The sequence below is a fragment of the Orcinus orca genome, chromosome 3, assembly GCF_937001465.1.
Source record: "Orcinus orca chromosome 3, mOrcOrc1.1, whole genome shotgun sequence".
NCBI lineage: Eukaryota > Metazoa > Chordata > Mammalia > Artiodactyla > Delphinidae > Orcinus > Orcinus orca.
In genome coordinates, this window is record NC_064561.1 from 94,388,198 (window position 1) to 94,410,825 (window position 22,628).

Below are 22,628 nucleotides of genomic sequence, written 5' to 3' on the forward strand. Positions count from 1 at the left end.
CCCCATGCTCCAATAAATAATCAATGAAAAAACAACATAGAAATAGTTAGCTAGAATCTAACCTTAGTTACTCCACCATCCTTGGAGAGAAGCACACATACAAAGAAAGGATCACTGTTCACCTTCAAGCCGTGATATTTCCCACACGATAATTCTTTCCTAAAAGGGGATCATTTTCAAAGGAATCTTTTTAGCTTGAGTCATTCCCTTGCAGCCCATAGGTAGAGGTTGTCACACATAAACTATATTGACGTAAAGAAGAGACTGTCCTCCTAGAGCGCCCATTGTGGGTGGTAGAATTCTTTGCTCAGCTTTTTCTGAATTTTAGCTTTTCAGAGCATTCAGGGTTAGAGGAACAGAATACATAGATGTGAAATACTGTATCACAGGAACAGAAAATAGGCCAAATTGCCAATTAGAGTAAGGTTTGTTTAAAATAGAAAAGGTATCATGATAATATGATAATATCCTTCCTCTCATGGTTGATACACACCTGCTTGGAATAAGCATTTTTAAATGTAATTAAAACTTATTACTTTACTTAAAACCATATTCCCTTATAGCTTGAATTCCCATCTTTTTTCTTTTTCTTTATTCACATTAAGTCTTTGTAGGTCATCTATAGAAACAGAAAAAATGTGTGCCTTTCCTGACCTCATAAGGAAACTGCGGGTAGATCTCTTACTACATTTTGTTTCCTTTTTTGTGCCTTTTTTTTTTTTTTTAATACTGCCGCTGTTAACTAGAAAAAATTTTCCTACCCTTACTTGAGGTCATCCAATTCTCCTGCTCCAAAGTCAAGGATTCTGTGAATCTCATTCCTTTAGCAACTGAAGCCTGACAGAACAGCTGTGAATGAACCTCTAAAGACTGTAATGCAAGGACATCAAGTAAGAATCAGGTCATATCTACACAGTAACCTCATGTGCATGACATTTCAATGGGCTTTTGGAATAGTGAAGACATTCACCTCAATCCCAAGGTGTTTCCTTCAAAGAAAGATAACTTAGATGTTATTTTTTACCCTCTTTTTCTTGTTAAATCTTTCCAGGCAGGGACTGTGTCTCATGTTTACTTTCTGTAGCTCTCCTCAGGACCTACAGTGCATGTTGTGTGTAGGGAATATGGTCATCCTGGGCTAGAGGCTTTGGTTGGTCTCTTAAAATGTTTGTTATTTTTTGCTGTTGTTTTTTTCATCATTTGTTCTCAGCTAGAGGAGAGGCAAAAGAGAGTATAAAAGGAAAAAAAAATGTAGGTGAAGGAAATAGGAATTGAAGAAAAAGTTCATTAGAGGAACTGTGTAACTGTATGGAAGAGAATGGAGTAAAGCCTCAGAGAGCAAGTGGGCAGAGAAGTGAGGAGAAGAGACTGCACTGTAATGTTAATAAAGGTGAGGAAGTTTGATGAGAATTTCTTATCAATCCTCTACGTCCTCTTCTATGCATGTTCCCCACTCTAGTTTATTTCTCATAATCTCTAAGTCTTCACATATGTAACATTCATAAATATTGGCAGTGAAGACCCAAGGGGAATCCTGGGCTTAGCTGTTAGCATATTTCATTCATAGAGTCACAAACCATGTCCTTTTAGATGCTTTTCATCTCTTGACTGGACATTTTCATAACCTCTTAACTGGCTGCCCTGCTTTTGGACTTCATGCTCCCATGAAGGATGATGGTCCTGCAGCAGAAGTCTTTCACGGTCTCCTCATCTACAGAAACATGGGAACTTCTTTCATGTAAGCCTCTCTGGACAAGATCCATACCTCTCGCTCAAACCCCAGTTCTCACCAAGTGTACTTTACTTTCTAGCAATATCCAAAGACCAGAAGTTCATGCCTTTGCATCTTTGGTCTATTATGTTCTATAAAAATTTGTGGGAGAAAAGGAGTATTCCTGGTATTCCCTTGTTTTCATACTGGCTGACTACTAAACAGCAATTTTTCTTTTAAAACCCAACACAGACATAATATCCTCTGGCAAGATTTTTATGACTCAGTTTCATTCTAGATGTTTTGAATAGGTTTCACCCTCCCTGATGTCTTTGAAGTTGCAAAACGCATCAATTGGTACACATATGTCATCTTACAGCTATGTGCTTATGTGTCTATCTGCTCTATAAACTAATGAACTTCTTAATCTCTGTATCCAAGATTTTGTCACATACCAGAGAATCAGCTAATGGTTGAACTGAATTACCGACATCATTTACAGAAAGAACAAGTCATTTAGAATGTAACAATTAACATGATATTTTGTATATAGTACTTGGAAAATTCCTAGATATTTACTCTAGAATTTATTGTGATTCCCTGGAATCAAAAGAGAGAAGCCCACTTAGAATTTGATAAACTTTTGATATCATTGTCGATAATGATGTACAGAAACATTTAATGAGAAAGGAACCTCCTTCCCAGGCATTATTTTTAGATCTCCAGGTTCCTAATATTGAGATATAATTTTCAGAATGTAGATTTTTTTTTTGCTCCAAATTTTTTTTGATAAAATATCTATGCCATGCCTAAGCCATTGATCTTTTTTATTCTATGTTTATAAATAAAAAAATTAGAACATTAACAGAACTATTTGTTATTTCTTCTCTGGTGAATGTAATCTCTCAATTCTTAGTAAGAATATATAACCACTTTTACTTTTTACTGGTAAAATTATCATTATAGTGTTTTAATGCCTGAGCCTTGCATTAAAATCCACCCTCCAGAGATCAACGTTCAAATGGAAGTAACAAGAGACAAAATCTCCCCAGAAAAAAATGTAAATACCACAGGAACCGACAAACAACAGCCCCCCCCCATTTTCTTTCTTAGTCTCTCATTGCTTAATTAAGTCCTCAGAAGAATCTTTCTATTGACAATAAGTGGACCCAAGCGAGAAAAATATTCACAAAAACAAAGAACAAGTGTCAGAAGCAAGCTTATTGTTAATGACCTTAAACCTCAGTGTCCCTTCAAATCATATTTAATTCTCATTTATCAGTATGTGGATGTGTGTTTTACGTTCAGTGAAATTCAGTTTTTAGAAATGTGAGGGACCAGAATCTTTTTATCTAGGAGTATGCCCTTCATGTTATGTTTAGATAGACGGAAAACTATACAATTTGCTCTGACCACAGAACCATTATTAGTATATACTCAAAAGTTTACTTAATAAGAAGTTCAGTATCTTTCTGCTTTAAGTAACAAGATATACAATTTAAAGTGGCAGAAATTTTGAGAAGCTCATTATCATCTATGAGATATCAAGCAGGAGAATTCCAATGATGTCTACTTTTTTCTCTGCCTTCTTCAACATTGTTATGTTTCTCTTCATAATTACAAGACAGCAAAAGCAGTTCCCAGCTTCATACACAGACTCCAATATGACAGTGAAAAAGAGAAAAGACCTTTCCTCCCCTGGTTCTCCTTTTATTAAAGAGAAACTTTTCTAATAACTCACAAGCAGACTGCCCATCAAAACTCATTGGTGAGGATCAGGGCATATGCCCTTGACTAGCTGCAAGGGAGGGTGGGAGAAAAAGTTTTAGCCTTTTCCATCTTTATAAAAGTACACTGGTTCTGTCAACAGGAATAAGAGGTCAGGTGGAAGAAGGCTTAAACATGTCAAATAATGTAAAGCTGAATGACATATATACTGCCCATTAAACCTATAAATGTTATCAAGCATAGTACTTGGTAGTAAATATAGATAGTAATTTCTTTAAAATAAATTTATTTAGTTTTGGCTGCGTTGGGTCTTCGTTGCTGCACGCAGACTTTCTCTAGTTGCGGCGAGCGGGGACTACTTTTCCACTGCGGGGCGTAGGCTTCTCATTGAGGTGGCTTCTCTTGTTGCGGAGCTCGGGCTCTAGGCGCGGGGACTTCAGTAGCTGTGGCAGACGGGCTCAGTAGTTGTGGCGCACGGGCTTAGTTGCTCCGCGGCATGTGGGATCTTCCCGGGCCAGGGCTCGAACCCGTGCCCCCTGCATTGGCAGGCGGATTCTTAACCACTGCACCACCAGGGAAGTCCCTAGATGGTAATTTTTTTTTGTTTTTTTGTTTTTGTTTTTTTTCTGGTACGCGGGCCTCTCACTGCTGTGGCCTCTCCCGTGGCGGAGCACAGGCTCCGGACGCGCAGGCTCAGTGGCCACGGCTCGCGGTCCCAGCCGCTCCGCGGCATTCGGGATTCTCCCGAACCAGGGCACGAACCCACGTCCCCTGCATCGGCAGGCGGACCCTCAACCACTGCGCCACCAGGGAAGCCCGATGGTAATTTTTTTAATGCTGCTGCACTTGTTTTGAATTCATTGACCTCTAGAACCATTTCACACACATTAGTAAAGACTATGAAGACTTTAAAGAATCTATGAATAGAAACAAATTTTGAGAATTGATTTTTGTTTTCAAATAACTTCCGGTACCATTTACTAAGCTATTGTCTCTCAACTTTATATCTGCCCTTCTATAGTCCGCTTTGTGAAGTGGGGACTTGAGTTACAAGTGATACTTTTCCTCTGCTGGTTTCCTGTTTGGCTCTGCCATTAGACGGCACTAGGAAGAGAGTGGAAGCCTTGAAGCGGATGAAGGGACTTGCTCCCTTTCTGAGTCTGTCTTTCTGCTTGTTCTTCCCATGTACCTTTGAAACACTTTTTAACCCCGCAGTGGCAGATCATTCCGATAGCAGTTGCTAATTCCAGTTTGCACTTTTCCAGTGCTCACAGAACCAATCCCAGAGTCCCTCTTCAGTAACACCAGCACTAGCTGGCCAGAACACCGTTCTCAAGGTCTGAGCGCCCGCTGCATGGGCAATGCCTCTGATGTCAGAAAAGAGACACCAGCCTAGCCAAGCAGTGAACTTTCACACAGGTCTATAGAGCACCTCCTTTAAACTTCTAAATTTTAATAATCTCAACTTCTTTACTTGGTTTCTCCAGTCCAAGAGGAGGCTGCTTCTCGAAGCTGCTCCCTCTACAATACATTAGCTTAGTGTTCCCCTTTTGCCTTTCCAGTTCTTCACTATCTAGTCATTAGTTCTTTATCGATTGATTCTCTATTAGGCTAAATTTGTTCTTTTTTTAGGGGAGATTACAGGTTTTAAAAAATTTACCAAAAGGAGCTTCGACTATTTCTGCATCCTTATAATCATGTCCATTTCCTGTTTTTCTTTGATGTTCAGATACCATATTTTTTTCCATAACCTTAAAGGGTGAGATGCTTTTGTCTGCAACTCTTCACGCCCATCACCATAATATTTAAAACGATTTGAACAAAAAAAATCTCTGTGTTGGGATAGCAAACATATTTAATAGTTTTTCAACCACTTCCTTTTATTTTATTAAGTTCAGTGTATACTCCTATATTACAAGTTTCTCCAGGCTCCAAATTCATGGCTTTGAAATTAATACATGCCCAAGAGAACTGTGGTTAGCAAAAGAGGGGAGGCAGCATTAGGGGTGGAAAAAAGAGAAGGACAGTAATTTCTTTGAAAACAGAGGAACAGTAGGATAGCAATGATAACAAGGAAAGAACTAGAGGTGGTGGCAATAGTGAGCTGCCAGAGGAGACGAAACAGTCCCTGGTTATCTCTACAAGTAAATGGAAAAGGAGGGCTTTAAGGTTTGGCCTTGTGGTTTATGACACATGACACGATGACCCTTCCTGAATGTCCAGACTGACTGGACCGTTTAACTTGGGACAACCTTGAATTCATTTCAGGAAGATAGACTACTCAAGAAGGCTTAAAGATCTGCACTTAAAGACTAACTGAATGAATTCAAACGCAAAGCGGGAAACATCTTTCATATTCATTTTAAAAGCTTTCAAAAATGCTATTTAAAGCTAAAATGCAGAAGGAGTAAGATTACAGTCAGACAAATAGTGTGAAATATTTGGGGCAAGAATTGGGATGAAGTGAGGAGGAAGAGAAGGATTACAAGATTTGTTGCCTAAGGGGTGTCATTATGCCTGTGACATATTTCCCAAGAAATTTTTAATCTTGAAGTTTTCTACTTCTGTGCTTTCAAAAACCAGCCTAGATACAGTCTTAAAAGTGTGTGATTCAGGGGAAATGTGAGATATATCACTGATTACTTTGAGTTCCCAACTGTCTTATTTTTATAGCTATCTATAGCCATGTAGCTGACAATAAACTATATAATAAATGTCAGCTACTTCTCACAAGTTTTAAATTGTTTGCTTTCTACCTGTGAAACACTGAGGGAAATTAATTTTTTTCTCTAAGTTAACCCTTAGGGGCAGCAATCAGAGAAACTCTGATTTTTATAAAACTTCTTTGAAAGAATGTTTGACTTGAATGCGGTAACCTGCTTCCTAAACTGGAGCTTTGTAGAGCTTATGAGTAGGTAAAATAACACAGTTTTTGTTTTAAATTTAAGATTAGCAGTAGACTAACCAATCCATCTTTGCAGACCTGAAACAGAGTTCTAGGAACTCTAGTCCCTGTGTTCTATGTGGAGCACCTCCATCTCCATCTCTATTGGTGGCTCTTTTATCCCTCAATTGATGTAACTCCAACAGGGGGAAAATCCTGATGCTGAAAGCATCCATTTCTCATTCACTGAATGAGAATTCTCCCAGTCAGCCACCCGAGGTATCACTAAATTGAAGCATGCCCACTGTGATAAGCCAAAAGAGTCAAGAGCTGACCTAAATGGATGGAGGCAACCAGAAAAAACATATTGAAGAAGGTAAGTTTTGAATGAAAGGAAAAGAATTAAATGATAGTAAGGGAGTAGAAAAGAATCTTATGAATGGAAGCAAATTACATAGTTTTGTTTCATATGAATTGAGTAGAAAAATGATTATAAGAATGTTTCAGTAAATGTGACATCATCTAGAAAGACAAAATATAGAATAGTGGTTATTTCTGACTATTTTGATAAATTTTCATTTATTTATTCGGCAAATATTTTTGAGCACCTACCATTGTCATTTGTCTTTTATTTTAGTACTCAGCTGTGGAGTGTATATGTATATATATATTTATAAGATGTAGTACATCTTTAAATGAATATTCTGAGTCTGAAGTTGCTTATCCTCTTTTCCCTCTTCTTTGTAGATTGCTATGATTTCCATACCTTATCTCATTTAGTCTTTTCCACAACGCTGTTACGTTGAATGTTATGCCTATTTTACATGCGGAAACTGAGGCTCAGAAGTATTTAGTGATAGACCCAAGCTCGCACATCTAGAAACGGAACCCAGCTCTGTTTGACTCCCAAAGTGCTCTTTTTTTAAAGATTAATTTATTTATTTTTGGCTCTGTTGGGTCTTCCTTTCTGTGTGAGGGCTTTCTCTAGTTGTGGCGAGCTGGGGCCACTCTTCATCGCGGTGCGCGGGCCTCTCACTATTGCGGCCTCTCTTGATGCGGAGCACAGGATCCAGACGCGCAGGCTCAGTAGTTGTGGCTCACGGGCCCAGCTGCTCCGCGGCATGTGGGATCTTCCCAGACCAGGGCTCGAACCCGTGTCCCCTGCATTGGCAGGCAGATTCTCAACCACTGCGCCATCAGGGAAGTCCCCAAAGTACTCTTAACTGCTATACCAGCTGCCTGCCTGATTTGAGGAAAGTGATAGTGGGCCACTGCCAGCAAGTTTACTTGAATAGATAATCTATGGACCATAGTAGTGAAAAAAGAAGATTTAAAATGAGTATTTAAGTAAGCCATAAAACTACCGTTACTGAACTCAAAAGGGACAAAATGAAAACAGTGACTGCAAAGGAGGATTGATAGACATATACAGATGTATATTTAGAGATAGGAATTGGAAGCAACCAGAAGTGTTTTTTAAAGTCATGCTAGAAATAGTCATAGCATGACATAGGGAGCAGGATTATGTTCATGGATACTTGAAGAAAGATTCAACTGAAGTTGGGAAGGTGGATGTGAGGAGAGAAGGTGATGGAAAAGTTAAAAACGATCCCCAAGTTGGCAAGCTTAGGAAGCCAAGATGGTAAATATATTGTATCTGATGAAAAATCAGGAATGGACTGGTTATTTTAGGTGTGGTGAAAGATGAATTTGATATTCAAAATTCATATAATCAGTAACTGCATTGTGTATTTAAAGTAAAATTCCATGGCATCTTCTCCAGCTTTTATCCACCCCAAATTCAAACTTTTTTTTTTTTTTTTGGCCTCTCACCACTATGGCCTCTCCCGTTGTGGAGCACAGGCTCCAGACGCGCAGGCCCAGCGGCCACAGCTCACGGGCCTAGCCGCTCCGTGGCATGTGGGACCCTCCCAGACCGGGGCACGAACCCACGTCCCCTGCATCGGCAGGCGGACTCCAAACCACTGTGCCACCAGGGAAGCCCTTGCGCCACCAGGGAAGCCCTCAAACTTTTAATCCCCCACCACAGCAAAAAGATCAAAACGCTTTATAGGAAAAAATAATTTGGAAAGTCTGGGTTATAAAGCCATACGAACTTGGCGTTGATATCTCAATAATGGATTTTGTTAGATCACAGATCTTCTATTTCTAGCAGCCCTATGCAAAGATTGTGAAGACTGGATTTTTTTTTTTCCACCCACAATTGGTACATAAGCTTGTTAGGTATCAAGAGTCCTCCCTCCCTCCCTCCTTCCTTCCTTCCTTCCTTCCTCCTTCCCTCCTTCTTGTTTTGGTTGTAGGTAAAATTCACAGGACATGTACTTGTGTCACTGTGGCTCCTCAAGATATTGACTAATGATTTTAGTTATATAACTGACTCTGATTAATAGAATATATATTAATTCTGGGTATATTTTATAGATTTGTCTCTTTAACTGATCCTAATACATATGTCCCTTTGGGCCCCATCCTGTTTACTCAGAGAATAATTTGTTCTGGATTTATAGTCAATAAATAAATCACCAAAGTGTCCCAGGACATACTAGACACCACTAATCTATAGGAAGATTTGCACCAGTCGAGTCTGTTTTATTCAGGCAAATATTTCCTTATTAATTCAATACAAACCAACTTCTCAAAATTATATATATATATTTTTTGGTAAATGTGTGTCCATGTTTCCATCATTAACTTACAAAACTTTATTCCAGTTTAAAATGTTAACATACTTCTCCCTTTAAAAAAAATAAAATTGTCAGAATTTTTCTCCTAATTTACTCATTTCTTCTCTTGAAAGAAAAATTAATAATCTCTATGCTCTAAGGTCTATATTTATCTCCTTGAACATTTTTCCACTTCCTTACCAAACAAGAAAAACAATAAAGAGATAAACTAAAGAAATGGAAAGAGAGAGAAAAGAACAACTATAGGCACCAAAGTCTGATCTGATTCATAATAATAGAACGGAAATGATTTTTACAAACTTATGGCATTACATATGAGGACTGCATCTTTCAGAGTTTGAGTTATCAATAGAAAATATAAATTTGTTCAACATTTTCTAGTAAATATTTCATACTGTTTTTCTGTAAATTTTACGGCTTGTCACAGATATACACTTCCTAAATGATGATTCTGTAAAAGGAAGACATTACCCAGGGTTACACTATTGCTGTCACTTCATACTTACAGCAACTGCCTCCAGGATTTGTTTGACAGCATCTGCAGCATCTCGTTCACTATAATATCCCTTTTCCACAATCCTAAAAAAAAAAACCATGAAATCCTTCTCAGACACATGCATCCAGTTGAGTAGATGTTAAAAGAAGTTAAATTAACGTTAAAGAAGATTTATCTAAACAATTGCAGCAGGCTACCATGACACGAGGGGAAAGATTTCCATAAGTTGGCACTCTAGAAGTCTTTAGGTTTATTTTGCCTAGGCTTGAAGTTTCCATCCTATTGAGGACAAAAAATTCTTTTTAAACTTTGTATTGCAAATCATTTAAAACATATACCAAGTAGGCAATATACCATGAACCATCCCATTTAACTGTCACACTGCTTCAGCAATTATCAATTCATGGCCAATGTTGTTTTATCTATCTAATTAATTACTTCCCTTCCTCCTTTATTATTTTAAAGCAAATATCAGACATCATATAATTTCATTTATAGATATTTAAGGAGGTATCTCTAAAAATAAAGGACCTTTTAAAAATCATAACTACAATGCCGTTATGTCCATAAATTACAATTCCTTAACATTATCAAATATGCAGTGTTTCAACTTTCTAATTGTATTAAACATGTTAAAATTTGTTTGTTTGTTTTTTTGAATCAATATCCAAATAAGGTTCATGCAATTGATTGGTTGATATGTCTCTTATTCTCTTTTTACCTGTAGCTCCTCTCTCCCATTCCCTCACTCACTTTCTCTCATCTGCTTTTCTTTTCCAAATAAATGACTTGCTCTTTTTGTATAGATTTGGGCAAGAAATTATTCTTTGAAATTAAAGTCTTTCCTTTTTTAATTTCAAGAATTTTCCTGAGTTAGAATATTTCATATTTATTTTCTTCCATTGCTTTGGTTTTCTTCTTTGGGGTATGCAATTACACACATATAAGAGGTTTTCTACTTTATGGACCCAAATAAACAAAATAAGAAATGAAAGAAGAGAAATAACAACAAATACCACAGAGATACAAAAAAAAATCATAAGAGAATACCGTGAACATTTAAATGTCAACAAATTTGACAATCTAGAAGAGATAGAAAATTTTCTAGAAACATACAACCTGTCAAGACTAAATCAGGAAGAAACAGACAATCTGAACAGACTGATCAGTAATACTGAAATTGAATTTGTAATAAAAAAAAAAACAAACTCCCAGCAAACATAAGTCCAGGAGCAGACAGCTTCATAGGGGAATTCTAGCAAACATATAAAAGAGAATTAATATCTATCCTTCTCAGACTATTCCAAAAAATTTAAGAGGAGGGAAAACTCCAAAATTTATTCTCTGAGGCCACCATTACCCTGATACCAAAACGCCAAAGACAATATAAAACAAAGAAAATTATGGGCCAATATCTCTGATGAATATAGATGCAAAAATCCTCAATGAAATATTAGCAAACCAAATTCAACAATATATAAAAAAGGATCATACACTATGATCAAGTGGGATTTATTCCAAGGATGCAAGGACAGTTCAATATTTGCATATCAATCAATGTGATGCACCACATTAACAAAAGGAAGCATAAAAATCACATGATCATCTCAATAGATGCAGAAAAAGCATTTGACAAAATTCAACATCCATTCATGATAAAAACTCTCATCAAACTGGGTATAGAAGGAACATATCTCACAATAATAAAGGCCACTTAAGACAAACCCATATAAAAAAAAAAAACAAACCCATAGCTAATAACATACTCAACAGTGAAAAGCTAAGAGCCTTTCCTCTAAAGTCAGGAACAAGACAAGGATGTCCATGCTCTCCACTTCTATTTAACACAGTATTGGAAGTCTTAGCCACAGAAATCCAACAAGAAAAAGAAGTAAAATCATCCAAATTGGGAGAGAAGAGGTAAAACTAACTATCTGCAGATGACATGATACTATAATATAGAAAATCCTAAAGTCTCTACAAAAAAACTATAAGAACTAATAAATGAATTCAGGCAAATTGCAAGATGCAAGATTAATATACAGAAATCTATTGCTTTTCAATACACTAATAATGAACTACCAGAAAGAGAAAGGAAGAAAATAATCCTGTTTAAAATTGTGTCAAAAAGAATAAAATGCCTAGGAATAAACTTAACCAAGGAAGTGAAAGACCTATACTTTGAAAACTATAAAACACTGATGAAGGAAATTGAAGGTGATACAAAGAAATGAAAAGATATCCCATGTTCTTGGATTGGAAGAATTAATATTGTTAAAATTTCCATACTACCCAAAGCAATCTACAGATTTAATGCAATCCCTATCGAACTACCCATGACATTTTCCACAGAACTAGAATAAATAATCCTAAAATTTCTATGGAACCATAAAAAACCCCAAGTTTTGAAAGCAATCTTGGGAAAAAAGAACAAAGCTGGAGGTATCACGGTCCCTGCCTTCAGACTATACTACAAAGCTACAGTAATCAAAACAGCATGGAACTGGTACAAAAACAGATACACAGATCAGTGGAACAGAATAGAGAGCCCAGAAATAAACCTACACACTTATAGTCAATTAATATATGACAAAAGAGGCAAGAGTATACAATGGAGAAAAGACAGTCCCTTCAATAAGTGGTACTGGGAAAACTGTACAGCTACTTGTATAAGAATGAGATTAGAACATTTCTTCATGCCATATACAAAAATAAACTCAAAATGGATTAAAGACGTAAATGTAAGACCTGAAACCATAAAACTCCTAGAAGAGATTGTAAGCAGAATACTCTTTGACATAAATTATAGCAATATTTTATCAGATCTGTCTCCTAAGCAAAAGAAGTAAAAGCAAAAGTAAGCAAATGGGACCTAATTAAATTTAAAAGTTTTTGCATTGCAAAGGAAACCACTGACAAAATGAAAAGACAACCTACTGAATGGGAGAAAATATCTGTAAATGATATGAACAATAAGGAATTAATATCTAACATATATAAAGAGCTCATACAAGTCAATATCAGAAAAACAAGCAAGCTGATTAAAAAAATGGGCAGAAGACCAGAATAGACATTTACCCAAAGAAAACCTACAGATGGCCAACAGGCACATATAAAGATGCTTAACATCACTGATCATCAGAGAAATGCCAATCAGAATCATAGTGAAATATCACTTCACACCTTACAGAATGGTTATCATAAAAAAACCCACAAATAACAAATGTTGGCAAGGATGTGGGAAAAAGGGAACTCTTGTGCACTGTTGGTGGGAATGTAAATTGGTGCAACCATACTGAAAAACAGTAAAAAGGTTCTTCAAAAAACTGAAAATAGAACTACCATATGATCCAGCAATTTCACTCCTGGGTATATATCCAAAGAAAACGAAAACACTAATTCAAAAAGTTACATGCACCCCAATGTTCACAGCAGAATTATTTACAAGGGCCAAGATATGGAAGGAACCTAAGTGCCCATCAACAGATGAATGGATAAAGATGTGGTATATATACATAATGGAATATTACTAAGCCATTTTCATTCACAATTCGATTTTATCATCCATTCAAATAACTAAGCCAATCCAAATTTAAATGACAGACGCTTTAATTGGGCTTTAGTAGCTGAAACTGCTGAGACACTATACACTTCAAGCTTCTGATGACTTTTAAAACGCCTCCAGTGTACACATGTATATAGGATACTTTTATAACCTCCCTGATGAAAACCTAATATTGAAGTAGCAGCTGAACCCAGAGCCAGCACTTAGTGGTAGAGGCTGCAGGTCTCTCCTCTCCACCTTCTTTTGCACTTGGGAAGCACAGCAACATCTGGGTAGAGTTCTAGCTTTGACTTCTGTCTCCTCATCTCTTGGGGTCCATTCCTTAGCATGCTAACTTTTTTTTCTTGTTTTGTTTGTATCTTGTTTTTTTGTTTGTGTTGGGCTTTTGTTTTCCCTTTGTGTGTGTGTGGTTTGCAATGATGTTCTTGCCTAAACTTTGAATTGCACTTTTTAATAAATATTTGTAACAATTTAAAAAAAAATGAATGAAATTCTGCCATTTGCAACAATGTGAATGGACCTAGAGAGAATTATGCTTTGTGAAATAAGTCAGACAGAGAAAGACAAATACTCTGTGCTATCACTTATATGTGAAATCTAAAAAATAAAACAAACTAATATATATAACAAAACAGAAACAGATTCACAAAGAGAACAAACAAGTGGTTACCAGTGGGGAGAGGGGAGAAGGGAGGGGCACGATAAGGGTGAGGGATTAAGACACAAACTACTATGTATAAAACAGATAAGCAACAAGGATATATTGAACAGCACAGGTACATATAGCCATTATTTTGTAATAACTTTAAGTGGAGTATAATCTATAAAAATATTTAATCACTACGTTGTACACCTGAAACTAATACTGTAAAACAAGCATACTTTAATTAAAGTTTTTCTACTTTTGATTTACATTGTTCTTTTTACTATGATTTTCTTAATTTTAGTTTATTTTGCAATATTAAGTTATAATTTCATCTATTTTGTGGGCATATCCTCCCGACATGCTTTCACTGCCTAAGGGGACCCTATTCTACTCCTTATTTTCTGTCCTCTTATAATCATTTTGTATTGTAATTAACTGAGCCACATCTCAGTTAAATTTGTTTTCTTAACCTTTTGACAGAGTGGTAGGTCAGGATATCTATTCTAGTTTCATGGCTCTCGACTTTCCGGTTACTTTCATGAAGCATTCAAAAATTGGAAACATACTTTCTGAGATCTCTTCTCTATCTGGAACATCATTCCCTTTCCTCTACCATCTCTACTCTGATTACTAAAGTCTCTTTCCAGAAGTTTCTCCTAAACACAGGTTTTTTTCCCCCCAAAGAGGCTTTAGATATTAATTTCATGAGTTCACAGGGCCTTGACTGCATTAGTCTCTTCAAACCTTACTGTGGGTGTAGCCCTCGCACTTCTCGAAAATTTGCATACCAAAAAGCCCTCAGCTGGGCTTCCCTGGTGGCGCAGTGGTTGAGAGTCCCCCTGCCGATGCAGGGGATACGTGTTCCTGCCCCGGTCCGGGAAGATCCCACATGCCGCGGAGCGGCTGGGACCGTGAGCCATGGACGCTGACCCTGAGCGTCCGGAGCCTGTGCTCCGCAACGGGAGAGGCCACAACAGCGAGAGGCCGGCGTACCGCAAAAAAAAAAGAAAAGAAAAGAAAAGCCCTCAGCTTTCTTCTTATACTGGCCCATCCTGCTCCCAAAGATTTGGAGATTTTAGAGATTTGAGTGTTCTCCTATTCTTAGTTCCATCACATGCTCTCTTGCTTCCTTTGCTTCTTCTAATGCTAATACCATGTGGCTCTTGCAAATTGTCATTAGTTTGTCCTCATTCACTCATATTTTAGCTTCATGGAGATACCTTGTCATCCGGTTTTGCTATAGATACTGTCAGTGAGGTTTTGGTTTTTTAGTCCTAGTTTCTCTGTCTATTTTTATGGGGATATTTGGGAAGACTGAAAGACTACTTTGTTGTGGTTTCTGTCTTCCCAGAATTTCAAGAGAAAACATTTTTGATAGACTGTAGATCACCAACTTGCACAAGATGTTTTCAGCTGACAAAAAGTTGTGGTAAAGACATTTGAAAAAGGTCAATTCAAAACATGAGACAAAACAACAAAAAACAATTCTAAAAAATTGTTGACTTTTTGTAATTTTGGATTGAAATTTTTCTTAGATGGTTAGTACCTCAAATAGTATAGTTATTTTTCAGAAAGTACCTTCTTTCTTTAATGTTGCAGCAAGAAGTTTTAAGTTCTCAAAGTAGCTGGTGTTAGAAGCTGAATTTTGAAAATGTTTACAAAATAGGGCATGAACAGAACAGATAGGACAAAATAAAAGAGATGTATAACAAGAAAAGCTATATTGATGCAAAAATTCTGACTTTCTCCATTCAATTATTTTGAACATTGCCAAGAAACACAAACTCATCATATTTTTAAAGGATGAAAGATGGAATATCCCTCCTCACCTTTTTATTTATTGGATACCTGTTATGCACCAGGGTCAAATAAAATGTGAGAATAGATTAAAATATTCAGGAAGTTAATATAAATTGGTTCTTAAAAATAAGTTTTCATATGATATTTCCTTAGAATACGAATTTTTCCAACTCATGATTAAGTTACATAATCTACTTACTAAAATTTTAATTGAAATGGTTTCTTGAACTATACTTTCTGAACATTGTTAAATAGAGTATGAGAGAAGGGGAAAAGGACTATTGTGTCATTGTAAGTTGAGAACTTCGGCTACCATTGCATTATCCTCTGCGTTGCTCTCTAAATGTGGATTCTGTGGTACATCCATCAGCCAACACAAATGTAATTAGTGCATCCTCTGTGTGCTGCACCTGCTTGGTTTTCTCCAGTTGTTAAAGGAAGGGAGTTGTTACAAAGATGATGGAAAAGAATGGCTGATAATTAACTTTTTTTTTCCATCTCCCATTCTCCCCAGAAGGGGAGAGAATCAGTTACCTCCTGCCTGCCATAAACAGTGTGGATTTTCCCATGGTCACTCTTCAGGACTAGAGCTTTACCACAACAGCTTTGTGATACCCCTCCAGGGAGTGCTACTCATGGCTCAGTTTATGCAAGAAGTACTCTTTGGGGTTGTTACAGAACCAACTTGCACAACCATGTGCGGCCTTCCTGATGGGAATCCCTCCTTGTCTGTTAAATACACATGAGTTCTTATGAGCATCCCCACCCCTTAGACAGGAAGTGCTTCAGCCACTAGAATTTCCTATCATTTGCTTTATTATGAATTCTCAAGCTTTGACCTAAATATGATATTTATGCATTTTCATTTTGATATAATTTAGGGTTAAATGCCTGTGTTCAGAACATGTCCTTGTGTGAATGTCTAGTGACTGGCTGGATGGAGGAGTGAACTTTCTTGGGAGCTGTTTTCAGGTAGCATAGAGGTAAGAATAGTAGGTATAAGAAGAATGGTGAAAATTTCATTAATTTTCTATAATATATACATTAAATTAGTAATATACTTCATCTAATTAATGGAGAGGATGCATTCTAACAAATATATCCATTCATTTATTTATTCAATAAATATTATGGAATGACCACCATGTGCTGGGCACTCAGTAGTAAACCAGACATGGCCTCTGCACTCATGGGGTTTCTCTTGGTATGGGTAGACAGACAACAATCAACACAGTGTGCTAAACGCTGTGATAGAGATATTAGAGAATGGCCTGGGAGCTCCTAGAAAGGGCAGGCAATTTATTTTGGAGGCTATGCAGGGTGAGAAAAGGATTCCAGAGGTAGTTCAGACCTGAAGGATGTACAGAAGTTTTCTAGCTGTAGGGAGAGTGGGAGCTGGGGGTAGGATAGGTGTAGGGGTGGAGTATGGGATTGGAGAGAAGGGAAACTGTTCTAAGAGAAAGGACCAAGACTACAGTGAGGATTAGATTGTGAGGATGGGGTAATGATATTTAATCAATATTTTTAACTGACTAATGTGAGCCAGGTACTTGCTGGATTTAATAAAGAATAAGATTTGGGTTCTGCCCCAGATGAGACCACAGATAGTAGAGAAATTACTAATAAATACATCATCATAGATGTAATATATGTTATACTAAGGTTTGTACAGCCAAGAAATTTATTAGTTTTTTTGTCAGAAACATCTCTAGAGCAGACGTGTGGGGCAGGAGCACAAATGCAGGTGCCTTCCCCACCTCGTCTCACGTGAACTCTGCACACCATAGTTTGGTCCTACCATCAGAACTCAACTGTTTCTCTTCCAGGCTCCTTCTGCTAAAAGGAATTTTGTTCCCAGCTGATTTGTTCATCAGAGTGTCACAGGGATAGGTCTCTGAAACTCAGACATTCAATTTAAAATATTTTATAAGTTGAGCCAGGCCATCCATGACTGACTGGGAAGAGCAATAGCAGGGAACTTCTCAAGTTGCAAATGCAGGTTTGTAACTTAGAGGTAAGATTGTAGGTGAAGATATTAGTGACCAAGCAAAGGAAAGTGAAATCGTGCAATCTTTTTCTCTTCATTTAGGTAGCAAGACTACAGCAGATGTGTTTGGTCGATGTCTTCTGCTGGGTATTGTGGGAAAAATTCTTAGCCTTCTCACTAGACTGTTGCTTTGATCACCCATGGAGCCTCGTTCCAAGTCTCGCTCACAGTAGGCGGTCAATAAATATTTGTGGAATCAATACTAATTGCTAGGTGAATGGATGCCAGAAAAATTTCAGACTGTGGACATCTGGACAACTCCTTTGCCTATGTTCCTTATCATGTAGAACAAAAGTACTGGACTGGGAAGTGATGCTCACCTGTTGCAAGCACACTGGCCATGGATCCAGAGGGAGAACTGCTGTATGTATACATGCTTCCCAAAGCAACATGCAACAGGTAGAAACGTGATTGTTGTCCTTAGGAATAAACTCACAGTTACATAGTTCCTAGATATTATTGTAATAACATGGATCTTTTTAGAAACTTATTTTGAACAAAATCAAATTGATTCAATTCAGCAAAATAGAGTATTTGTTTCATGAGGCAACAAATAACAATTCCTACAAAAAATTTAGCTGAAATTAAAAAAAAATGCCAAGTAAGTTGAACCACATATACACAGTTAAGAGTTTATAGCTTTATGCAAAATATACTAGTGACTTCAATTTTTAGAAGCAACAATACGTTCAATCATTATAGGGGTTTTAGAGCTGTAAAAATAGGAGAATAATTTTGGTTGATATTTTTGTCTTTTGTATTTAAACATACTTATCGCTATATTTCTTTTCAGATTTAGTAATTTCCTTTTCATGTTTCTTACATAATAAGAAGGCAGTTAAGATGCTATCTGCGTTTTAAGATCATTTTCAAAGGTCCAGGGCCATGTAGTTTTTAGCTATGCTGCACAATTTCCTGTTGCTCCATTGTAAGCTGTGCTAAAAATAAAATCTCTCCTAGGATTTTAATCACAACACTGACCCAAAAGGCTGCCCTGGTGTCCCAGTTCCTACAGGTCTCTCAGTCACTAACAGGCCTAGCTACATCTGGAGATCTGGGAAGGAATCACAATGGGGTGTGTTTCCTTGGACTCCCAGGCTGTGATTCTTTGGCCTCGATAGGCGTTATCACTCCAAGACCATGCCTTTTACTTCCACTGTTTGCTATGTTGGCCCACATGCTCTTTCCCACAGTTGGGACTGTTTTTCTTCTCATCATTTTAAACTCGTAGGATGAGAAAACACAGGCAATGCCTATTTCTCTCCAAGGATCTGCTTTAAAATATGACTTTTGTACATTTGCTTCTGTCACCTTAATTGCTGCAAATTGAATTGAGCTCATCTCCAGCCCAGCAGTTAGCACAGACAATGCAGCTGAAGAGCTCTAATCCAATTATATCCTGAGGCCCTCAGACTTCCTGGCACAAAGATGAAGAGCCCTACTGCTCTCCCGACCAATGGCAGCTTTTTCTTAAATGGACGTGTTATTAGATGACTGTAAGTTTATATGAGAAAGACATTGGTCTGGTGAAAATGTGTACTGAAGGATTGAATGACACAGGGTAAAAGCCCCTAATAATAGGAGTTTCAGGAACCAAGTTTTAAGGGCTGCCAGTACATCATTATGCTGCTACATACAAAACTGTATTTAAATGAATTCCGCTGTACCCTGTGTAAATCTACCCCTCCTACAGAAGCTTCGTTCACTGCTTTTTCTTATTACATTCATGTCACCTTTGTCTGTATTGATGCTTTTTCTAAGAACTCTCCCAAAGAGTATTAAATTCATATGCTTTAAGAAAAACAGTTTCAAAGGGTACTACTAGCACCTGTTAAATTTGAGAAGCTAGGGAGAGAGTGAGGGAATTGCGGATCATTGTGGGTGCTGGCCGAAGAGTTGACAGCATAGGAGAAAGAGGAGGCCAAATCAAATTGTAGACCTGGCAATGGGCCTAAGGGATTCCCAGTCCAATTCTCTCATACTATAAATGAAAAGCCTGACCCAAAGACATATAAATTGCCCAAGAGCATAGAGTTTATTCAATCATTCATCTGACAAATATCTAAAAATTGCTTGCTTTCTGTCTAGAACAGCTTTTAAGATGCACATGAAGATACTCATATCTAACCCCCCCGTCAGTGTGCTCTGCCTTGGCCATCACTTTGCCCTTCCCTCTACCCTTCACCTGCTAATTTTCTATTTCCCATTTAAGATTCAGCTCAAAAGGCTCTATTAGCTCCCTGAAGTCATTTCTGGCTTAGAAGACCCCCTTAATTTGTAATCAATGTACTGTGTTTATGCCCCAATTATAGCATTTATCTTCCCCACATGAATTCTTACAGCCAAATTTGTGACCAGTCTCTAGCAAATGCAAAGTATCTTGTGATAGGTTTTTTGTGTACTACTGATTCTTATTTTTTTAGTCCCTTGTCATCCTTTATTTTTTATCTTGTGATAGTGTGGTTGTCTCTATAAGCCTAGTACACTTTTTTTGGAGGTGATGGTAGTATTAAAAGTAATATTTGGGTCCATATCACAGTTTACTTTCCCTCTTCTAGACCGTGAGCTACTTGAGGGTGAAGATAACATCCTCTGGTTAACACGGTAGTGAGAAGAGAATAAAGTGGGTAGTGAATCTGAAATGGTAGAATGAGGCCAGACTGTAAGGGGTTTTGTTTGCCATGTTTAAAAGAATTTCCTTGAACTAAAAGTAGTGAGTAGCCTTCTGGGCTGATCTGTGATCAAATGAGTGCTTTAAACATAGACGGATGGAAGAGAGTGAAACTAATGCCAGTTAGGAGTCTATTGCAATGGGAAGGAGAATGTGAAGGCTCAAAAGGACAGAAGCAATGGGAAAGGGGAGAGGGAATGGATTTGAGAGCTGCTCACAGAAAGAATTATGGGGAGGGGGGCAGGGAGAAGTGAGAGGAAGAGGGAGAAATCAGTGATTAGCTTAGCTGTTAGGTCAGTTCACAGAAGTAGGGAGGAAAAGCAAGATTGAGAGTTGAGGGAAAGATGCTGAGTTCATTTCAGGACATATTGATTTAGAGGTGCCTATGGGACTTGCAGGTGAAAATGTCTAGCAGATTGTTGAAAATACTGTTTCCATCTCTGCTGAGACAACAGTCACCAATGTGACTGAAGCCACAAGAGAGCATTCAATTTACCTACGGAGAATGTATGAAGAACTTTAGGAAAGGCAGACATTTAAGGGATGAAAAGAGGAAGAGGAACTCAAGAAAGGGATCAAGATAAAGAAAACCAAAAAGTAAGACAAAAACCAAGGGAAAAAGATGCTGTCAAAAACTGTACTAAAGATATGGAGAGATTTAACCAACAATATAAACTAACACAGACCAGATTCTCCAAAAACACATAGCCTCTGGCCTCAGCAGATCCTTAGTGCTTCTGGAAAGTCCTTATTCTTGTCTGTTCTCACATTTCCAAGCTTTACCACTTCTTTCCTCAAGTGTCCTATTCCATTCTCTCCCAGCCATTGTTAGGAGATCAATTTCTCTTCAACAATACTGAAAGAATAAAGCTTATCAAGTCTGAGCTACTTAAACCTCTTACACTCTCCTCTCCCCCAACAGAATCCCATTCCCAGCCCTAGGCAACCACTGCTTTGCTTTCTGTCTCTATAGGTTTGCCCCTTCTGGAAATTCCAGATAAATGGAGTCATAAAATATGTAGTCTTTCCTGTCTGTTTTTTTTTTTTTTAACTTAGCATAATGTATTTGAGGTTCATCCATGTTACAGTATATATATCAAAGGAACGTTCCTTTTCATTGGTGAATGATATTCCATTGTACATTTTGTTTGTTCATTTGCCTGTTTATGGACAATATAAGTTATTTCCTCTCCTGGAACACACCCTACTCTGTCTGCAGGCATCCATTTGAGCCTGCTGTGATGCCCCCATGGGACTCTGACCAGGAGTCTCATATCTTTTCCCAACATCCATGAAGGTGTACAAGGCTAACTTGTTAGTTTGTAAGTAGGCTAGAATTATATCCCAGCCCTGATATTAAGTCCTCTTTTTCAAAATTGTTGCGACTATTGTAGGTCCTTTGATTCTGCTGCAGCTTGACTATGCTTCTGAGGAAGAGGGAAACTTTTTTTTAAAACAAATCCTTTTATGTGGCTCTAGATCTTATTCCTTCAGTGTCTTCTCTGGAATGTTCCAAATAAAAGTCCTTCTCACACAGATCTCTCCTGCTTCCCCATCCTGTAGCCTCCTTCCCATCAGCAAATTAATGTGTTACCAGCGTGCCAGCTTAAAATAATAAATAAGCCTCCATTTATCCTGTGTCCCTTTCTACTACCTCACTTTTATTTTTCCCTTCAGAGCCAAGCTTCTGGGAAAAGTAGACTTTAAATATAGTCCAAATCAAAGTATATGTTTTCTTCATATGTAGCCAGATAAAATTGCATAAAGGAAGACGTATTTAAAGTATCCATGGTTGAAAAACAAGTATATATATATATATTAATGTTTAAGTTAAGCCAACACTTAAGCAGAACAAAATGTTACATTACTAATTTGAAGTTTTATTTTTAAGTATTACGAGTACTGGCATTTGCTTACATAGCAGCAGCACGGCATGGTAGAAAAATCATATGCTTTGGAATCTAATGTACTTGAGTCCAGTTTCATTTAATTAGTGTTGTTGTAATTATTAGATCCAATGTAAACTGAGTGACCTAATGGTAGTTAACGGAACACTCTGATCCTCAGTTATCTGGTCTACAAAATGTATATATCAAGGCCTACCTTGTATATGTGTTGCTGTGAGGATTTAATGAGATCATGGTTAGCAAAATGCCCTGCCACTGCCAGGACCCCAAAAGGCACTCACAAATGGCCCTCATTATAGTGACCAATTATCCTTTTAGACAATAAGATTTTATAGGTCTTCACTTTAGACAATTACATTAATGACTAATTTTTGACACAATAGTCTTCACAAATTCAGATGTGTTCTGATTTTGGTTAACAAGAATACCAACCCTGACACAACTCCATGGAGACTGGAGAAAAGACCT

General features: G+C 37.5%; 1 protein-coding gene across 2 annotated transcripts in view; it reads right to left on the minus strand.

The window, feature by feature from the left end:
- Positions 1 to 22,628, minus strand: part of CAMK4 (calcium/calmodulin dependent protein kinase IV) — a 214,553-nt gene that overhangs the window by 49,282 nt on the left and 142,643 nt on the right. For both annotated transcript variants that reach the window (XM_004267444.3, XM_049707508.1), the window contains exon 5: positions 9,535 to 9,607. In XM_004267444.3, coding sequence (XP_004267492.1) covers positions 9,535 to 9,607 — 73 coding nt within the window. The remainder of the gene's footprint in view (positions 1 to 9,534; positions 9,608 to 22,628) is intronic.